Below are 19,517 nucleotides of genomic sequence, written 5' to 3'. Positions count from 1 at the left end.
CGTTGCCGGACACGGAAAAAGATAAAAAAGACAAAAAAAATAAAAAAGACAAAAAAAAAAAAAAAAAAACCCAGCACACAAAGAAACCTCACTACAAAAATCACTGAGTACAGAGGGAGCCTCCCTATACGGTGGAGCATTCTTACCCACTGTGTGATACTGGGCAAGTGACTCGACCTCTCTGCGCATCAGTCAATGGAGGTTCTGTGTTTAGGCTTTTACAACAAGAAGCAGACAGGACTAAAAAGTCTTCTCAGTTTTTAAACTTTGTGAGACCTTCTGAGAACTGTGCATGAGGCTACAGCACGTGATGGAAGACGGTGTTTTTAGGCATCAGCAGCGCTCCCTGACCTGTCGCCAGGCCGTGTAGCAACAGGCGTGGGAAGCATCCTGCCCCTCTACACTCAGGGCGGCCCCCTCATCCCCACGCCATCTCCTCCCCAGCTTTCCTCAAAGGTTCCACGCTCCCTGACCTGTCGCCAGGCCGTGTAGCAACAGGCGTGGGAAGCATCCTGCCCCTCCACACTCAGGGCGGCCCCCTCATCCCCACGCCATCTCCTCCCCAGCTTTCCTCAAAGGTTCCAGCCAAATGCCGGCACAGGTGAGGACCAGCCCTGCAGGCAGCCCTGGGAAGCATCTCTCTGTCGAAGCATGTGTCCTGCCACCAAGAAACACCCTTGGCACTGTTCTCTCTTCCAGGTGGAGCTTCTGCAGCCTTGGACCCCTCATGCTGCCACCTGGCTGAAGGACCATCTCTCTCCTCCCTGGCTGCTGACTTTGAGAAGGTGATGTGGCTGGAGGCCCACCAGCCCCCCAAGTGAGCTCATTTCTCCCCCCAGAATAGAGAGAGAACAAGACCAATAAAGTTACCTTCATAGGAAAAAGGAAAAGGCCTCTAGCTGCACCCCTGCCAAGCCGTTCCTTTGATTAAGGTCTAGATTCTGCCGCACTTTAAGAGCCCTGGAGCCTGGGCCACGCTAAAGTGCTTCAGGATCCAAACGGAGCCCTGTCTAGAATCCCACCAGGTCTTCACAGATTACTTTTTCAATAACAGTTAAAAGACTGCCCAATGGGGCTTAACAGGAAACTCCTCCCAAGGTCGTATCTCCAAGGAGGTTGGAACCGCGTGGCGCCGGAGCAGAGCAGCGGGCTTGTTTCTAGAGCGTGGGTGCCCCGTCGTCAGCTGCCGGGAGTTCGCGGCTCACCGCTGACACTCGCAAAATGCCTTCCTGCAGCTCGCTCTTCCTCCGCTCGGCCGCAGGGCCACGGCTGTCATCCCGTGTCATCTCCGTGTGAAAGACAAGGAAGCCACAGAACAGAGGCAGGAGGTGCGGGGGAGGGCGCAGCCTGGGGTCCAGGACTGTGTCCCCTCCAGCCCCACATCCGTCTGCCCCCAGCACTTGGGTCACGCAGGTAACACAGAAACCCACCATTACTGAGGCAGGCTGAGCCGTGCCTCTAACTGGAGGGTGTTGCAGGGGGAGGAGACCTCGTTAAATGTAGCAGCAAATGGTGGCCTGGTCGCCATCACTACCCCATGGCTGGGACACACAGACCAAGAGGGAGAGGTGCAATCCTGGCAGCTGAGCTCCCAGGGAAGGAGACACTCTACCGCCGCAGGGCCGGCCGGCACTGTTCCTAGGTGTGTCCCCTGGCTGTCGGGCTACGCGCAGGCTCCCAGACCCAGCCTCACCCGTGCCTGACTGTCCATGTTTCATGATACACAGAGGTGGCAGTCGCATGGCTCTGCAGAGTGTGCCAGTGCCCTCTCCACGCGGATGCTCTAGGAGATGGCGTGGGGCAGCCAGACGACCTCTGGCTCCTGGCCTTGACTGAGCCTCTGACAACCAGCCCCACCTGGCCTGAGCCCGGGAGCCCAGACAGGAGTGCCCAAGTGCTTGCTATGAGCCCTTTGCAGGCAGAACATGGTGCGCCGTTGCCAGGCATCGTAGCTGTAGGTCTTCAGAGCCTATGCAGATGAGGGGGCCGCGGGCAATGTTTCCAACGCGACATTTTCAAGGTTTGGTTAAAACCCAGCTGAGGTTGCTGAAGAGGAGGTAAGTGCCTGTAACATGCAAAGGAGGTGGTGCTTCCAAGGAGTCATGTGAGGACACTCACACAGACTGACGTCTAGTTCATGAAGGAACTGGTGAGACGGGCCGTTTCTCCACACAGATAGTGATGCGCGACGCTCAAGGAACTTTAATTACGTAATAATCATTCAATTAGCAAGTCTGGGTAAGAGATAGAGAGGGATGAAGGGCCCAAGGCCAACAGTCCAGCGTTACACTACCACCACCTCTCACAGCCCCAACTCCCACGTCTGTGCTACTGAGTTTAAAAATAAACTTTTTTTTTTTCGGGCCGGCCTGGTGGCACACTGGAGAGTGCGCCGCTTGGGAGCATGGCGGCGCTCCCGCCGAGGGTTCGGATCCCATGTGGTGACCGGTTCCGCTCACTGGCTGAGTGCGGTGCGGGCGCAACACCGAGGGTTGCGATCCCGTTGCCGGTCCCCGGTACGGGCACGACACCGAGGGTTGCGATCCCGTTACCAGTCAGTAAAAAAGACAAAACGGAAAAATAAAATAAAATAAAATAAAAATAAACTTTTTTTAAAAAAAGATGACTGGTAAGGGGATCTTAACCCTTGACTTGGTGTTGTCAGCACCACGCTCTCCCAAGTGAGCGAACCGGCCATCCCTATATAGGGATCCAAACCCATGGCCTTGGTGTTATCAGCACCACACTCTCCCAAGTGAGCCACGGGCCGGCCCTGAAAAATAAACTCTTAAGTGCCTTTGCTGACCCCTACAGGCACCCCGGGGATAGGCTTGGAAGCCCAGGTCAACCTCATGTGGCACATTCGATGAGGGCTCAAGCAAGTCCAAGCACCCTTCTCCCCTGCCACCGTCCAAGCCCCCACCTGTCACCACGACCACATCCTCTCCCACCTGGTGGACGTGATCAGCAGAAGCCCCCCAGCGTGCCCTCTGCCAACGAGGCATTGGAGAACTCGGTGCCCTCCTGTAATGTGGTATGATGCGATGTACAACACGTGTCTGTGGGTGCTGCATCCGGACTTGACCCCACATCTCCCCCCAGACCCAATCTGGGTGCCACCCCCAAGCAGAGTTCAGGAGACAAATACCAAAGTGACATAAATCCTGCAAACTGCCCTGGGCACTGAGCCCCACGTCCAAGGGCACCTAACGCAAGGAGCATCAAACATAAAAACCAGGCAGAGTGCACAGCTCCAGGCAGCAGTAGGGGACCCAGGAGCCTGACCCTCTCCTGGCCCGTTACAACCCCACCCACCCCAGATACTGCAAAGTGAACCCCTGCAAACCATGTGAAAACATTAGTTGGCTGGGAAAGGAGTGAGCTGGAGGCAGTTACAGCACGTGGTCAGGGTGACAGATGCCGAAGGCCAGAGGCCCTGCCCATGGCTTCTCTGTCTGGGTGGGTGTCGCGTTGGATCGAGGGGGGCAGTTCTTGGTGCAGAGCAGACGCCCACTCCTGGGGTCTGAGGACACCTCCTTGCCACATCCGCAGGGGAGCGACCCTGGCCTGGCTTGTGGCCCCAGGTGCTGGAGACCCCGATCGAGCATCACTGTAGGGACATCGAGACTGCCTCAACTCGCCCCCTGACTGTTGACTTGTTTCTTCTGCCTGAAGATTTTCTTCCTTATCCTTGAAGTTCAATAACAACCAGGCTGCATCTCGGTGTTGTCTTTTCTAAACCAAGTGTCCCTGGAGGAGAGATGCTCCTGGACTCTCTCCATGGCTGGGGTCCCCTCGGCAAGGACAGGACAACCCTCGTGCTAGACACACTTGTCTGGCCTCCACACATGTCATCTTCATCCTGAATGTTGTGACACCTTGTTTCTTCCTCTGCAACTGCCTATGATTACCTCACACCGGAAGTCCCACGTGGGCCCCTCGGGCACCAACGGATGTGGGCAAGGGCTACTGACGGCTGCAGAAAGCCGCTAGGTGAAAAGTACACGGGGGCTTTGATAATGGATCAGGCTGATGTCTGAAGCCTCGGATCGACCTTGGCCCCACAGCAGCAACACTTCCCGCCACCCGTGCTGTCCAGAGTACCCACTCCCTGCCCGGATCTTCAAGCCCCCAGAGCCGCACTGATCCAAACGGCTATTTCACTTTAACTTAATTAAATATTGGGTTCCTCAGTTTCACTAGCCACATTCAGGTGTTCCGTGGCCACGTGTGGTTCCCATGTCAGACAGTGCAGATATGGAACATCCTCGTCACTGCAGAAAGTTCTAGATGGAGGAGTAGTTAACCAGCAGCGTCCAGAACATGAGAAGCCCTGAGGGCAATCGGCCCAGATCCGTCCACAAATGGCTTTCCAGGGGGCAGAGAGGGTGAAGGGAGCTCAGGAGCCCCAGGGCCCGTTAACCAAACGCCACCTGCACTCCTTGCCTGGACCCTGATTGGAACAAACCAACCCTAAACACACCTGGGGACCACCAGGGAAATGTGAACACCTGGCAGAACGTTTGATGATGTGAAGACACCACTACAGGTACGTGGCCATGGAAACGGAACTGTGCTGTGCTGTATTTGAAGGAGTGGCACCTTCTCTTCCAGAGGGGACACTTGAGTTCCTGTGGATGCAATAATATGACGACCGGGAATCTCAGGGGACAGCAGCCAGGGCTGGGAGGGAGTAAGTGAAACAAGATTGTGCTCGAAGAATAAACACGTAATAAATGTCTCGTGGCGACACAAACCAGATGCCGAACAACCCTTTCTTCCTCGACCAAAGGCGGGCACGGAGGACAGCAATATGCTTGCTCTTCCCAGTGACGTGTCTCCTGGACTTTTAACCTTTTATTTGACCTTTGGCTCCTGAGCTGCTGACGGTGTGCTACACAATGGACCAGAGAAGCCAAACCCAGCTGCGGTCCCCGTGTCCATGCAGTCGGTGATGACTGCGGCCCCTGCACATTACACAGACTTCAGAGATCAGCAGAGACTCTAGGGTCCGGCCTGCTCCTCAGTGGAACTCAGATGGTCAATATTAAGCTAAACACCTTCTGAGTGACCAGAGTTCAGACCAGGAGCCCAGTCTGCGAGCTGCAGTCCAAAGCTGTTCTCTTCATTCACCCAAATGGCTCTGGTTACTTTCCCTTCATTTCCTCTGTTCCAGCCTCAACAGACATGAAGGGTCAGGCCCAGGTGAGGCTCAGGTGGGAGCAAGGCTCCCGTCGCAGACCCTGCTGGGCTGCCTGGCGCCTCACTAGGAGCGCTGGGGGCAGTAAGGTGACGACGTCTCCCGTTCTGCGTACAGTCAGGGTGGGGAGAGGGTTTCAACTGAGAACGATCAAGAGCGTTGCTTAGGTGCGACTGGCCTGGGGGGGTTGAGAAAGCGTCCCCAGGGGCAGAGCCTGAGCCGGCCTCAGGGCAGGAGGTGAAGGAAGGATAAGGATAAAAAGTGGGGTTGTGGGAAGCCTCCCGGTGGCCTGCGGAGAACTGGGCCGGGGAGAGCGGAGGAAAACCGTCCCATCGGCTCACACGCCCGCCGGGAGAGGTCGCGTGCAAATATGTGAACAAAGCCAGGACGGGGACAGCTCCAGGCTTCCGCTGTTTTATAAGGCGTGTTTCATCATTTTTTATCATCACCACATGAGAAACAAATGTATTTCCCTAACTGCACCAACTAGATTTTGAGTATACCCTAATTCCTCAGAAAGGAAGACGCCTCAAACGCTAAGAACGTGAACGTGCAGGACGGACGCCTGAGAGCCGAGCCCGCGGGAGCAGCGGGGCTCACCTTGTCCACGTGTGCGTGCCAGTACTCGTCGTGAGCCGTCCGCGCTTCCGTGCTGTTCATGCGGGAGAAGAACGTGGGCTTCGTCAGGTGCAGCAAGGACGAGCTGATGCCAAAAGCGTCAGCGATCGTGAGCTGGACCTTCCGCCGCACATGCCTGCAGGGGACACAACGTGTCACTCGGGAGCAGCTCAGCCTGAGAGGACAGGGGAGGGTTCTCTGTGGGTTCCCTGGTGCCCTCACACAGACAAAGACCAGAGGAAGGCAGGAGGATGAACAGGCACACGCACGGCAGCCCTGAACACATGGCACTGGCTATCCTGTGCACAAGCAGGAACCCGTCAACCAGTTCCTGCAGGAGTGATCACAGCATCACTGCCTGCAGCCTGGAGGAGGGTCGCGCCGTGCACATCAGGGCTGGATCCGGCAGGAGGAAGGGGATCCCCTGCCCCCGGGGGCTGGGCTCTAAGCCCTACACATGCAGCTGCGTGACTTGGGGCGTCTGGGGCGTGGTTCACCACACCAGTATCCACAGTGGGCACTAGCCCCTCCCTAGACTGCAGCTGACCAGCTTTGATGCTTTACGCAACTCAGCAGAGCCAGGAGTCACAGGGCTCCAGGGAACCAACTCCTTCCAGGAGGCCACAATGCAGGGGGCAGAGCTGGAGAGGCTGACCCGCATCTCTCCAGTGTGCACATACATACACCTTCCTACATGTCTACCTACCTACATACCTACACACACACGCCTATCTGCACACCTAGGTACATACACATATACTGACCTACCAGTGTGCACATACATACACCTTCCTACATGTCTACATACCTACACACACACGCCTATCTGCACACCTAGGTACATACACATATACTGACCTACCTATTATATACACACTGACATACACGTGTACCTACCAACCTGCCTGCATAATAATATGTGCACACACACATCTACCTACATACCTACCTACACACATCATACAAAACTGTATACACACCACACACATACATGTACACATGTGTACACACATGCGTGTGCATAATACATGCCTACATAGCTGCATACACACAAACATACCTACATACAGACCTACCTAGGTGCATATCTACATACGTACCTACAAAATATATAATAAACTAAGTCCTAAAACCATGTACCAAGCAAGCCCGAGCACAACCGCACACAAACCATTCTAACATTTCCAGACCACAGGTTGCTCCTTCAACAGGGGCGTCCCAAGCTGAACGGTGCTCCCATCTAGACAAGGACTGTCACCAGGGACTACAGCAAACCCTTCCAAGAACTCCCTGGTGACTTGTCTCAGTGATTAGAACATTTATCTCAATATCAGTAATTACGTTCATGGAACTCCTGCTGAACCAGCAACTACATTCAAAATGTTCCTAACCCTTCAATAGGGTACGGGGTCTGTTTGCATCAACATCTCTATTACCGACCAAGTCATGAGATGGTTTACAGGAACATCACTTATTCAGTTGGCTTAATTTTCTTGATTTTTGTTCACCTTCAAATCTCAGAGCTCTGCAAACATTCAGCCAAATTTCAGTTCAATAAACTGAAAGAACTTAAAAGTTAGTGATATTCTTCAATGTCATCGAGCAACAAACACTTTTCATATAATGCCCTGGATAATCTAATGCCTTCCTCTTGCAGCGGATACTTTGTTCTCCAAACGGCAGGTGCCTGTTCTGTCTCTTCAGTACCTTCTGCCCATCTTTCAGGGCTTCAATCACCCTGATGACTTGTCAACTTTACAACACGACTGCCAGAGGCTTGCTGTCGTCTGCAAGGCTCCTGGCTGCCCAGGGAGGACAAAGGTTAAAAAGACAGATTGCCAGGGTTTCTCCACCGCTGCATCACGTATGACTGCAGATGGCTGTTTTCTTTGGGCTGACTTTACACGCAAGAGGTCTCTGACCCGTGACTCGGTCGCCCAGGACTCCAGGCATGACAGGGAGCATGTGCTGGAGCAGGAACATACCCTGCGACGTCCAGGTTCACAAAGCTGCTTCCACGAGCCTGCCTGGTGGGAATTCACGCCTGCCCTCCCGCGGGGCCTCCCCTTGGCCGGACGCTGCAGCCCTCACCCGCCCAGCCCACGCCAGCCTCTCGTCTGCCCCTTTCCCTCCTTACCGGTATAACCGGAAGTCCTCCTCCGAGAAGACGTTGTGTATTCTATCCCCGAAGTATCTGTGAAGAAATAAGGAGCATTAACAAATGTAACAGTTTATTAATCTTTTCCTCATTTCTGGGCCGGCCCATGGCTCACTTGGGAGAGTGTGGTGCTGATAACACCAAGGCCACAGGTTCGGATCCCATATAGGGATGGCCGGTTAGCTCACTTGGGAGAGCGTGGTGCTGACAACACCAAGTCAAGGGTTAAGATCCCCTTACCGGTCACCTTTAAAAAAAAAAAAGAAATCTTTTCCTCATTTCCTTTAAATTCAGTCTTTCCTCAAGCTAACCAGCAAGTTCCTGGAAATTGACTTCACAGGTCGTTATTATCCTAGAGCTACTTCGTTTCTAAAATAACTGTTGGGGCCGGCCCAGTGGCGCACTCGGTAGAGTGCGGCGCTTGGGAGCGTGGCGGCGCTCCTGCCGAGTGTTCGGATCCCATATAGAGACTGGTCCGCTCACTGGTTGAGCGCGATGCGGGTGCGACACCGAGGGTTGCGATCCCGTTGCCAGTCGCAGTACGGGCGCGACACTGAGGGTTGCGATCCCATTACCGGTCACGAAAAAAGACAAAAAGGAAAAAAATAATAATCAAAATAAAATAAAATAAAATAACTGTTGTACCAAACGGCAGGCGGGGGAGGGAGCATTTCAGTGGCTCAGCAGAGTGGGGACAGCGTGGACCAAAGCTGGGAAACTCTCAGAGCTGCCGGCAGGTTCTTTAAGGCTCAGTGGCTGCCTGACCGCACCTGCCCTCCTGTTCCCCTTCTCCTGCAGCCCCACACCGGCCTCGGTCAGGCCCCAGTGTCCCAGAGCCCCCGGACACGACACCAGCCTCTTCCCTAGAGCTTTGTGAAGTGGGTCCCGCCCGGGGGTGGGCAGGAGGGAAGACCATCCTGCAGGTTCCTGCCTGTTCCCATGTCCCTGACGAGGGGCCGGCGTGGGACTGAGGACTGGGAGCTGCTGTGACCCCACGCAGCCCCCTCGGCGTGGATCTGCGCCACCCTCGGGCTCTCACCTGTACAGGTTCACGAAGTGCTTCCCGACGGACAGGGCCCCTGAGTGCAAGTCCAGAATAGATGCCTGGAAAAGACGTGCGTGGAGTCAAACGTGAGGCCGAGGCAGTGGGCGGTGGTCGCTTCCAACGCTGCTGAGGTTGAACACAAGCTACTGAGACCAGCTCTCTTAAAACCCTGCTTCATGGGCTTCATCTCCCTGACCAAACCCTCCTGTTCTCTGTGGCCTAAAGAACAAAGACCAAGCTCTTTAACCTAACGTGGGGAAGAACCCACAGGTACGTTTCCTCCAATCACCCGCAGACCCCACGGCTGCATCACGAGCCCACCTCCTCCCTGCGTCCCCTCGCTGCGTTGAGGTGAAACTGACACACAGTAATAACTTCGCGTGTGTGACAAGCTCTGATGCGGGCGCACCCCTGGGGAGTCACCATCACAGTCAAGGTCGTGGGCGCGCACGTCACCCCCACACTTCCTCGCACCCTTTGGGACCCCTCCCCCCGCAGGCAACCACTGATCCGCTTCCTGTCACAGAAACCAGTTTACATTTCCCGGATTTTTAGGTCAAGGGAGCCGCGCAGACTGTGCTCTCTCTGGGTCTGGCCTCTCATGGGGCGTGCCTGCTCTGAGATGCACAGGCGCTGCTGTGTGCACTGTCCCACCACTGCCGAGTGGCCTTTGTTCTGCTGGCACCCGCAGGTGGACGTGTGCACTGCTTCCAGTCTGGAGCCCACACACACGAAGCTCTTTGAGCACCAGTTACAAGACCCCGAGGACAAATGCCTTCATTTCCCCTGAGCAGGCACCTAGCAGAGGGACTGCGGGGTCATATGTTTTTAAGGAACTGCCAAAGGGTCTTTTGTTTTGTTTTGTTTTTTGGTGGCTGGCCAGTAGAGCACCAAAGAGTTTTCCAGCCCTGAACTCCCCACCTCCAAGTCCTTCTGCATGTCCTGGAAGGGAAGCGGCCACCAGCACGTACCACTGTACACCGTCCATGACCTCGTAGGAATGGCCACTACTGTCGCTTACCTCACTGCTAGCCCAGGACTTAATAAACGTTAACCGAACAGGTGTCAACCTGGCTAACTGGGGTCCTTCTGCATGTCCTGGAAGGGAAGCGGCCACCAGCACGTACCACTGTACACCGTCCATGACCTCGTAGGAACGGCCACTACTGTCGCTTCCCTCACTGCTAGCCCAGGACTTAATAAACGTTAACCGAACAGGTGTCAACCTGGCTAACTGGGTGCAGCTCAACTCAAGAGAAAAGAGTTTGAAGAATAAAGTTGTGCAGATAATCAAGGAAATACTTTGAGTTTCTAGCAAATTCTAGTCAAGTCTGTAAATTAATCTTCCTGAAAGTTTCAAATACAGAGACAGGAAAAAAATATGCAGACTGACGGGTCCATGTGGTGACAGTATTCAAAGCAATCACCAAAATACGCAGGGAGAGGAGCAGATCTTTGAAGAGTTCCACACCCTGAACAAGAAAATCAATCTTGAGAAAACCACATGAGAACTCCGGCTAAGGCCAGCGGCTCCAGTGCCGATTCCCAGCATCCTCCTGTCAGGGGAGGAAACCACGGGTGCACCTGCTCGGCGTTGCTCCCTGTGGCTGTGGCCACGCAAGCTGGAGGCCCGAAGCAACACGGGTGTGTCCCCTCACGGCTCTGGAGGCCAGGAGTCCGCGGTCCAGGCGTGGCAGCGCCGCGCTCCTTCTGGCTCCGGGGCAGGACGCCTCCTGCCTCGTCCTGCTCCTGGTGGCCCCAGGCATTTCTTGGCTCATGGCCACATCACTCTGGTGTCCACCACGTCTTCACACGGCCTCTCCCTCCCAAATCTCCCTCTGCCTCTCTTACAAGGACGCTTGTCATCGGATTTAGGGCCCACCCTAAAACCAGGATGATCTCATCTTGTGATCCTTCATTTAATTACATCTGCAAAGATCCTTTTCCAGATCAGGTCATGTTCACAGGTTCTGGGTGGACACATCTTTTGGGGCCACCATCCGACCCCTACGGTCTGACACAGCGGACAACAGTCTCGCAGGGCATGTGCGGAGCACTGGTGTGGAGGTGGTGACGTTCCATCGGAGCAGCTTCTGTCCCGTGGGGCCTTTCTGTTTCTCAGCAGCTCCATGGGCTCTCCTGTTTCCAGAGCTTCTCACTGGGCTCCTATCTCTCTCCCTTGTCAGCTCCCTGCCTGCAACCCCCCGCCTGGAGCATCTAAAATGCCAGTGCGACCTGAAGCAGGCAGACACATCTAAGGACACATTCTTTCCAACAAGGGAACATCTCGCGTCTCTGACCACCTGTCAGGCGCAGCTGCTGTGGTCGGTGCTGGGAAACGCCGTGGAGGACACAGGGCCAGCCCATGCCCTCGGGTGGGGGCCCCAGGGACCTTGCACGGCCGGTGCCTTCTCCTTCACCTCCCAGTGACAGCAAAGTTAATGGGCCAAAAGAAAACTGGGGCAGGAACCACATTCAACTCACCCCTCCGTCGGATCCTCCCAGGGAGAGCCCCTTCTCGGCTATGCTGAGGAGGGAAATAATTTAAAAACAGAATTTAGTCAGTAGAATTATCTATAACATACATAATAAGTTCTGCTCCTTCAGCATTTGTGATGTAAACAACTGTTTAGACCAGAGGACTGGACCTTCAAGGTTAAGGAGTGACTGACAGTATCCTCACCACGGTCTCGTTCATGGCCTATGGCTCAGCCCAGAAGCAACTGGGCTTAATTTCTCGTCTCCAGCATGGAGCTGAGACCTGGGGCTGCGCGGGCCTCGGGCGTACTTGCAGACCGGGCTGAACTGCTCCAGTCCACTCTCCCACAGGTCGCAGGGCTGCTGGGGGTGACCTTGATCATCACCAGCTCAGGAGGTAGCGAGGCCCCGCCCACACTGGGGAGAAAGACCCCCCGCAAGTCATCCGCGCTGGACCAGAGAGGACACCCGAGTCACCACAGGCGCCTGAGCCTTTAACAGGCATCTCACAGCTGCCAGGGGTGCTGACGGGGGACAGGTCGGTCCGTAAGTGAAACCTCAATTCCCCACGTACAGCAGCAGGGGTGCCGCTGGAGGACAGGCTCCCTGGCGGGATCTCGACAGGGCGTGGCACAGATGGAGACCAAACACCACTCCACATGCCCAGAGTCCAAACTTGGCCAGAAAATTGAAACTTTCTTTGAAGGTCATGTTCTTAAAATCTCAACAAGGAAAAATCCAGCATCAACCCCTTCCTACTCTTAGGACAGACGCTGGAACATTATCCAGTGACCGCCGCCCGAGGCTCAGGAACAGGCGAGCGTTTGGGTCCCTCAACAGCTGCAGGAACGGCATCTTCCCCAGAGAGGAGGCCAGGCCCGGAATGTTCTGTCAGCGGCCACACCGCTGAGGGCCATGGCCTTCCCTCCTGGAAACCAGAAAATCCAACCTTGTCCTAGGAAGCATGTAAGGAAATTCCTACGTAATTGTAATGAATTCTCTAAATCCTTTTCTTGGAAGTAATTCTCTGCTTCCCGCCCCAGCCCTGCTTTCCTACTTCTTGCTTAAATCTGACCCACGACGCCCTGGGACAAAGCGCTGGGACGTGTGGTTACCTGCGAATCCGCTCCGCTTCCTCCCTGGTGATGACGCTGTCAGTGATGCCCCTCCCACACCTCCGAGGGGTGCAGCCTGGAGGGACGACAGTCAGTGTGAAATGGACATCCTCCCCAGGAACAACGGGATCGGGTGGGGTGGGGCTGGCAAGGCTCTTCCACAGGACACGGGTGGCCAGATTTGGCTCACACACCCCATTAAATGAGAATTTCAGATCAGCAACAGCGACTTCAGGGGAAGTGAGCCCCGTGCAGTATCTCTGGAGTTCATGTCTCACTGGGCGCCCTGTGCCCCACACTGGACAAGGTAACCCAGAAGCACATGTCACTGCTCCCGACCCCTGGACAGACCACAGAAGTCCCCCAGACATGGCATCAACAACATCCTTGAAAGATCACTGACTACAGGTCTGAGCCCTCTTAAGCACCCATCAGAAAATCCTCCTGGAATAACAAAGCTGAGCTGGTCATTCATCACTGTCCTCCCCAGGGCCACAGCAAGCTGTTCCTCACGCTCTCCTGCCTCTGCCCACAGCTCAGCAACCTGCAGAGAAGCCCAGATGGGGACAGGGCCAGATTCAGGGGGTGGGGGCAGGTCAGGGGGAGTGGGCCAGGGTCAGGGGGTGGGGGGCAGGTCAAAGGAGAGGGGCCAGGGACAAGGCCAGGATCAGGGTGACAGGGCCAGACCAGGGTGATGGGGCCAGAGTCAGGGGGATAGAGCCAGGATCAGGGTGATGGGGTCAAGGAGATGAGGCCAGGGTCAGGGTGAGCAGTGCCAGGGTCAGTGGGAAAGGGCCAGGGTTGGAGGGAAGAGAATGGGGCCAGGTCAGATGTGACAGGGACAGGGCCGGGAGATGGGGCCAGGGTCATGAAGGACGGGGTCAGGGGAGGGGCGACAGAACCTGGGTTGCAGCAGACATGCCATGGTGCGGTAAAGCCTTGTGTTTGGCTCAAGCGCAGGCCAACCCCTGCACAGCGTGAGCCGTGCAGCCTGCCCTGACTGCTGAGGGGTCTGTGGACACTCTGAGGACGCAGTGGGCTTGCTGAACTTTCGCAGCTTGGTTCCATCCCTCTTCCCATCTTCTAGCTTGGAAAGTGAGCCCAGAACCTGGAGGTGGCACCGCTGTCCTGGGACCACATGAGTAAAAGCCACTCACTCGGTGCTGAGTGCGAGGGGCCCAGACCCCAGGGATCAGAGGGCGCCAGGCTGGCCCACAGTGCCTCTGTCTGCACCTTGTCATACGAGACAAAGTTTTATGTGGCTGAATCATCAGGGGAGAAGGGCCTCAGTTACATGTGACTAATAGCCCTACTAATACGGGTGTTTTGTTTTGAAAACAAAAGGCAGCTATGTGCTTTTTATAAGGGTCACCCTGAAGACACGACAACACCGAAGGCAAAAGGCAGATATGATAACAACTGAAAGCAGCAGCTGCCAAGCGACCTCTGTGCCAGCAAACGTGCTCCAAGAAAGACAGTCACTGGGGGAAAGAGGGTTGTGCCAGCAAGAACAGGAACGGTTCACCTATTGACCAGGGTGCAACTGACAGCCCCAGATAGCACCACCTCGAAACACAAACAGCAGCCGGTAGGAAAGGCCGGCCAGAAGACGCTGCCAAATCCACCTGTCACGGAGAAGACTCCAACGCCCCTTCCAGTAACTGACGGGAGGAGAGACGAAACCGGCGAGGACAGAGTGTCCATACCCGTGGGCTCAGAGCTCTACGCACAACCAGTAGGAAACACACATTCCTTCCAGGCACGCGTGGAATATGAACAAAAACAGATCACATATTAGTCCATAAAGGAAGCCTGAGACAATTTCAAAGAGTCTATATCATGCAGATTCTACTACGTAACTCAAATGCAACGTGTTTAGAAATCAATTCTTAAAAAGAGAATCAAGGGCCGAGCCCGTGGTGCACTCGGGAGAGTGCGGCGCTGGGAGTGCAGCAGTGCTCCCGCCACAGGTTTGGATCCTATATAGGGATGGCCGGTGCGCTCACAGCGCTCACTGGCTGAGCATGGTGCGGCCGGTCTCAAAAAGGACAAAAAAAAAAAAAAAGAGAATCAAGGGCCGAGCCCGTGGTGCACTCGGGAGAGTGCGGCGCTGGGAGTGCAGCAGTGCTCCCGCCACAGGTTTGGATCCTATATAGGGATGGCCGGTGCGCTCACAGCGCTCACTGGCTGAGCATGGTGCGGCCGGTCTCAAAAAGGACAAAAAAAAAAAAAAAGAGAATCAAGGGCCGAGCCCGTGGTGCACTCGGGAGAGTGCGGCGCTGGGAGTGCAGCAGTGCTCCCGCCACAGGTTTGGATCCTATATAGGGATGGCCGGTGCGCTCACAGCGCTCACTGGCTGAGCATGGTGCGGCCGGTCTCAAAAAGGACAAAAAAAAAAAAAAAAAAAGAGAATCAAGAACCCCATGAATTTTGAAAATGTAAAAACATGCTTCCAAATAACTCATGGGTTAAAAAATAATAATCGCAGAAATGTAAAATAGTTAGAAAACGATCATGAAAAAACCATACATCAAGTTGCCAGGGATTTGAGACTTCCGTTCACAGTCAAGGTGCAGTAACGGGGACTGGATTTAGCCTCTGGTCCAAAACAACTAAAAACTGGACAAAATATATGGAACCATGATTCCTAAGACCCTGGACATTAGGCAGGGAAAGACAGAGACCCGAGGAGGTGGAAACCTAGCGAGTTAGCACAGAGACGGCACCACCGGGAAGGAGAGCTGCACACGGTGACAGGGGGTCTCGCGAGTCCTCAGCAGAGCACTGACCCCACAGATCAATAGAGGGCATGTGTGTGAGGAGTCCGGGGTTGAGGAAAGAACTATACAGCAAGAGGATCAGAAGAAACAGACGGACGCTCACACAGAGCAGGAATCCGCCGATCTCAGCAGCCCGAGGCACGGTCAAGTGGGCTCAGAGGATCCGACCCGGGCTGGGGGAGATGATCCCTCAACTACACAGGGCTCTGGTCCTCCAAGACAAAGCTTAAAAGCAAGACCTGAAAGGACCGAACTGTTCCCAAGTAACACACCTGCAGCCCGCAGCGAAGCTCAGGAATAGTTACAGGATTTTGAAAACATCCAGCACCCAATGGGATGAAAGTCACAATCTACGTCATCTGATCAAAATTACCAGAGATACAGGGAAGCAAGAAAACAGGACCCATAATGAGGGAAAACAATTCACCAAAGGCAGGAGACAGTGCAAAGGTGGCAGTGGCGATGGGACCCTGCCAGCAGTAACAGCGTCTTGATGTGCATCAGCATCCAGAGCACAATTTAGGGCAGAAATGTGGGCTGTGAACAGTTGACAATGCCAGTGTCCAGGAACACATGTCTCCACACGCGCGGTCACACACACTGCCTGCAGACCATGCTGTGGTGCCTCCCCGTGCCGTCCTGTGTGGAGGGACATCTCATAACCGGCCCCCTCCCCAAGCCACAAGGCCATCGGACAAGACGTGTGCTGGACACAGCAAGCTCACGTCTCTCACCTGAGGGGCGGGAGGAGGAGGGAGAGGAAGGTCCAGAGGATTTAAATACGTCCCAACTCTTTTTCTTCACCGTAAAAATACACAGCATAAAATCCAGCACCTCAACCAGTTGTAAGTGTGCAGTCCGCTGGCGTCAAGCACACACACAGAGCTTTGCAAACGTCACCACCGTCCCTCCCCAGAGCTTTTCCATCCTCCTCAAGTGAAATCCTGTCCCCAGACACTAACTCCCCACTCCGCCCCATCACAACTATTTTTAATATTGATAAATTATTAAATGGTAGAAAGAAAAACTTATCTTCAATGCTAACCACTGAAAAATATTCTTTGAAAGCTGGGACGTTAGGGGAAAAAGTCTACTAAGACGTAGAGAACAGCCACGCAACAGAGACACGCTCGTTTCCCGACCCTGCTCCTCCCACGGCATTCCAAGCTGCACGCCTCCCTCCATGCTCCACTGCCCCCTGAGCAGTCCGCACTTAGGGGCATCACAATGGTGCCCCTTTGTGGAAGAACTTGGCAGTCTTTCTCGGGTCAAGTCCAAAGCATTGCTTCGAATGAAAAAACAAACTGAACTCTCGAAAACCCAGGTGTGCACGCTGCATTTTTAAAACTGAGAACCATCTAGGTGGCACAGAATGTTCAGGAAAACGTAGCAGCCAGAGAAGGCCCCAGGCAGCGGGGTCTGTGGTCAGCCCTGCTCCAGGGCCGTGAGCTCTCCACGGTGCTGAACTCCCCGCACTGGCCCAGGCCCCTAACCCGGCCGCGGGTCGCTCCTTCCTCCTGTCCAGAGCCATCGGCGGAGCTGCAGAGCCAGGCCCGGCCCCAAACAGGGCTAGAACGGGAGCCATGGCCACAGAACTGGGACTCGAGGTGGGGCATGGCCTTTGGCTGTGACATTCCTTGTTACAGCATTTTCTCCAGCATTCTCTATATCAATACTTTCTCTGGCTTCAACCTTCTCATCCCCACCTGTCCCATTCTGTTCCCTCCCTGCAGGCAAACCATCTCCTCCACTGGATAGCGCAGCTTACTAAACACTGACTGGGGCTGGCCGGTTAGCTCAGTTGGTTGGAACGTCCAGCTGATTACACCAAGGTCAAGGGTTCGATCCGGTACTGGCCAGCTGCCAAAAATAAGTAAATAAATAAAGTGTTGACCACGGCCAGGGTGGAGACGGGGCAGGCCCTGAAACACCTGCAGTCCTCAGCCAGGGGAGGGCTAGCCAACCTGAAGTAGGGGAAAGGTCGCCTGCTACCCTCCCCCACACCACGATCAACCTGATTCCCACCAATTCATTGTAGCGAAAGGCAGACTTTAAACACGCTGCATTTCATTTTAGCGTATTACTCTTTCTTGAATCACCTTGGAGCCCACAGCACCATACCTTCAAACCTTCGGTGACTGTCATAGTCCTCGGAGCAGGGCACCTCGATGAATCTGCCTGCCAGGACCTCGCCATGGTGGGCCAGGACCTCAGCGACATCATCTTCGGCCCCCAAACTGCTCCAGAGCAGGAGCGCGGCAAGCACAAAGCCAGCCCCCAGGCCTGCATTCCTCAGCCATGTCCTCTGCCCCTCCCGCAGAGCCCGGTCCTTCTTCATGCTGAGGACAGAAAACACAACCACCATCACCCAAACGCAGCTGCGTGTGCTGAAAACACAGATCAAGACCAGAGAAAACACTCATACTTGAGTACAACCAGCCTCAGGCTGTGCCTACACCAACCTTTTGCCAAGATGGGCCCCCAGTCAATCCAGAAGCTGCCATCGGCTCTCCCCTGCCACCCAAAGCAGGCACCAGCAAGGCAGGTGGTGGGAAATGGGAGCCTCCAACCCAACCCCAGGCTCATCATGATGCCCACTATGCCCCACCCTAAAGGAGAAAAGCAGCTGGGCAGCATGTGGCCCCTGCCCCATCTGGCCAGGCAGGGCTGACTGTGTCCTGTGACAGGTAACAGGATGAAGGTTTCGAGGATTCCCATGGGAGTCTCTCTAATCACATTGCCAGTACCCACAGATGCCTGCCTCACCTCCACACATGCTCCCAGCATGACATAGGCGCGCATGCACACGCATGCAGGACGCAAACCAGCTTGTGTGAGTCAAACCCATTCGACTAGAACCACAAACCAGCCAGGAAGGAACACACGCACACCAGAAACAACCCATAAATAAAACACTTTCTGTACAACCCACGGCTAACCGTGTGGTTCAGTCAGCCTGTGCTGAAGTTGCATGTGCATGCCTGTGTGTGTGTGCGTGTGTGTGTAACTGTGGCAGCCGTGTGCTCTGTGGTCCAGGAAAGATGCCATGAGCATAATATCACACCACGTCTGGTTTTTTTTTTTTGACTGGTAAGGGGATCGCAACCCTTGGCACGGTGTGGTGCGCACCACGCTCAGCCAGTGAGCACACTGGCCATCCCTATATAGGATCCGAACCCGCGGCCTCGGCGCTACAGGTGCCACACTCTCCCGAGTGAGCCACAGGGCCAGCCCCCACGTCTGTATTTTAAATGTCCATCCTGGCAACAATCCTTCAGCAGGTGACATCCACACACAATCCCCAGTGGAGCAAGGAAGCTGCCTGGGTATAATTCCAAGGGAAGAAAGATAAGGGAGAAATTGGATGAAAAAGGTGGCAAGTGGGGTGGTTTTGAGGTGACTTCGAGGACATGCTCTCAGGCTCCAGCAGAGGTTTGAGGGGAGGTCCACGAGGTCTGTCTTGGACATGTCAGGTGTGAAAGGCCGGGGCGGGGGAGGGAGGTGTCCTGGGTGAGGTGTCCACCATGGTTTCAGGGCCTGGAGGGACCGCAGGGGTAGTCACGGGCATGCAGCTCGGGGCAGCAGCGCCGCAGGGGCACACACAACCAGGGGGAGGCAGAGAAGGAAACCAGTTAGGGACAGAGAACAGAAGCGTGACGCCCACGGAGAGCACCGCGAGCGAGGGTGACCCGCCTCCAGCGGCAGGTGTCGCAGAGGCTGTAAACGGGTGCCGACCAACGACCACCGGGACGCACCAACTAAGAGGCTCCGGCGTCCCCTGGACAGCAGGACGCGGCCGGGGTGCGGGGCAGGGAGAGGACAGGAAGGGGCACGTGACTCCTCCCTGGGAAGGGAGGGCCGGGCGGCAGCGGGGGGCGGGGGAGCTCCCTGGGGTTCACCTGCCCGTGCCAGGGCTGCCGGCTAAAGGCCCCCGGCCAGCCTCCCCTGCGACAGGGTCCACGGGCACCGGTGAGAGCTGGAGCGGGCCACAGGTCACCGGGGTGGGCCGCGTGTCCGGGACGCTGTGCTGCTGCTCCGGGCGCTCGATTTCCGACGAGCCAGCGGCGTGGCCTCGGTCCTCCTGCCCCCGGCCCGCTCGAGGGCCCACGACAGCGGCTGCGGC

The 19,517-nt window shown here is 55.3% G+C and overlaps 1 protein-coding gene across 1 annotated transcript in view; it reads right to left on the bottom strand.

The window, feature by feature from the left end:
- The window catches only part of OGFOD3 (2-oxoglutarate and iron-dependent oxygenase domain containing 3), a 35,812-nt gene extending 17,988 nt beyond the window's left edge, over nt 1-17,824 (bottom strand). Inside the window, exons 1-6 of the mRNA XM_008586703.1 lie at nt 17,516-17,824; nt 12,615-12,690; nt 11,506-11,548; nt 9,016-9,080; nt 7,956-8,012; nt 5,801-5,954 (exon numbers count right to left, since the gene is read on the bottom strand). Of these exons, the coding sequence (XP_008584925.1) occupies nt 5,801-5,954; nt 7,956-8,012; nt 9,016-9,080; nt 11,506-11,548; nt 12,615-12,690; nt 17,516-17,759 (639 nt within the window). The 5' untranslated portion in view covers nt 17,760-17,824. The remainder of the gene's footprint in view (nt 1-5,800; nt 5,955-7,955; nt 8,013-9,015; nt 9,081-11,505; nt 11,549-12,614; nt 12,691-17,515) is intronic.
- Nucleotides 17,825-19,517: the final 1,693 nt, after the last annotated feature.

The sequence above is a fragment of the Galeopterus variegatus genome, unplaced genomic scaffold, assembly GCF_000696425.1.
Source record: "Galeopterus variegatus unplaced genomic scaffold, G_variegatus-3.0.2 Scaffold4085, whole genome shotgun sequence".
NCBI lineage: Eukaryota > Metazoa > Chordata > Mammalia > Dermoptera > Cynocephalidae > Galeopterus > Galeopterus variegatus.
The sequence above is the reverse complement of the archived record's forward strand: the minus strand, read 5'-3'. Positions and strand labels throughout refer to the sequence as shown.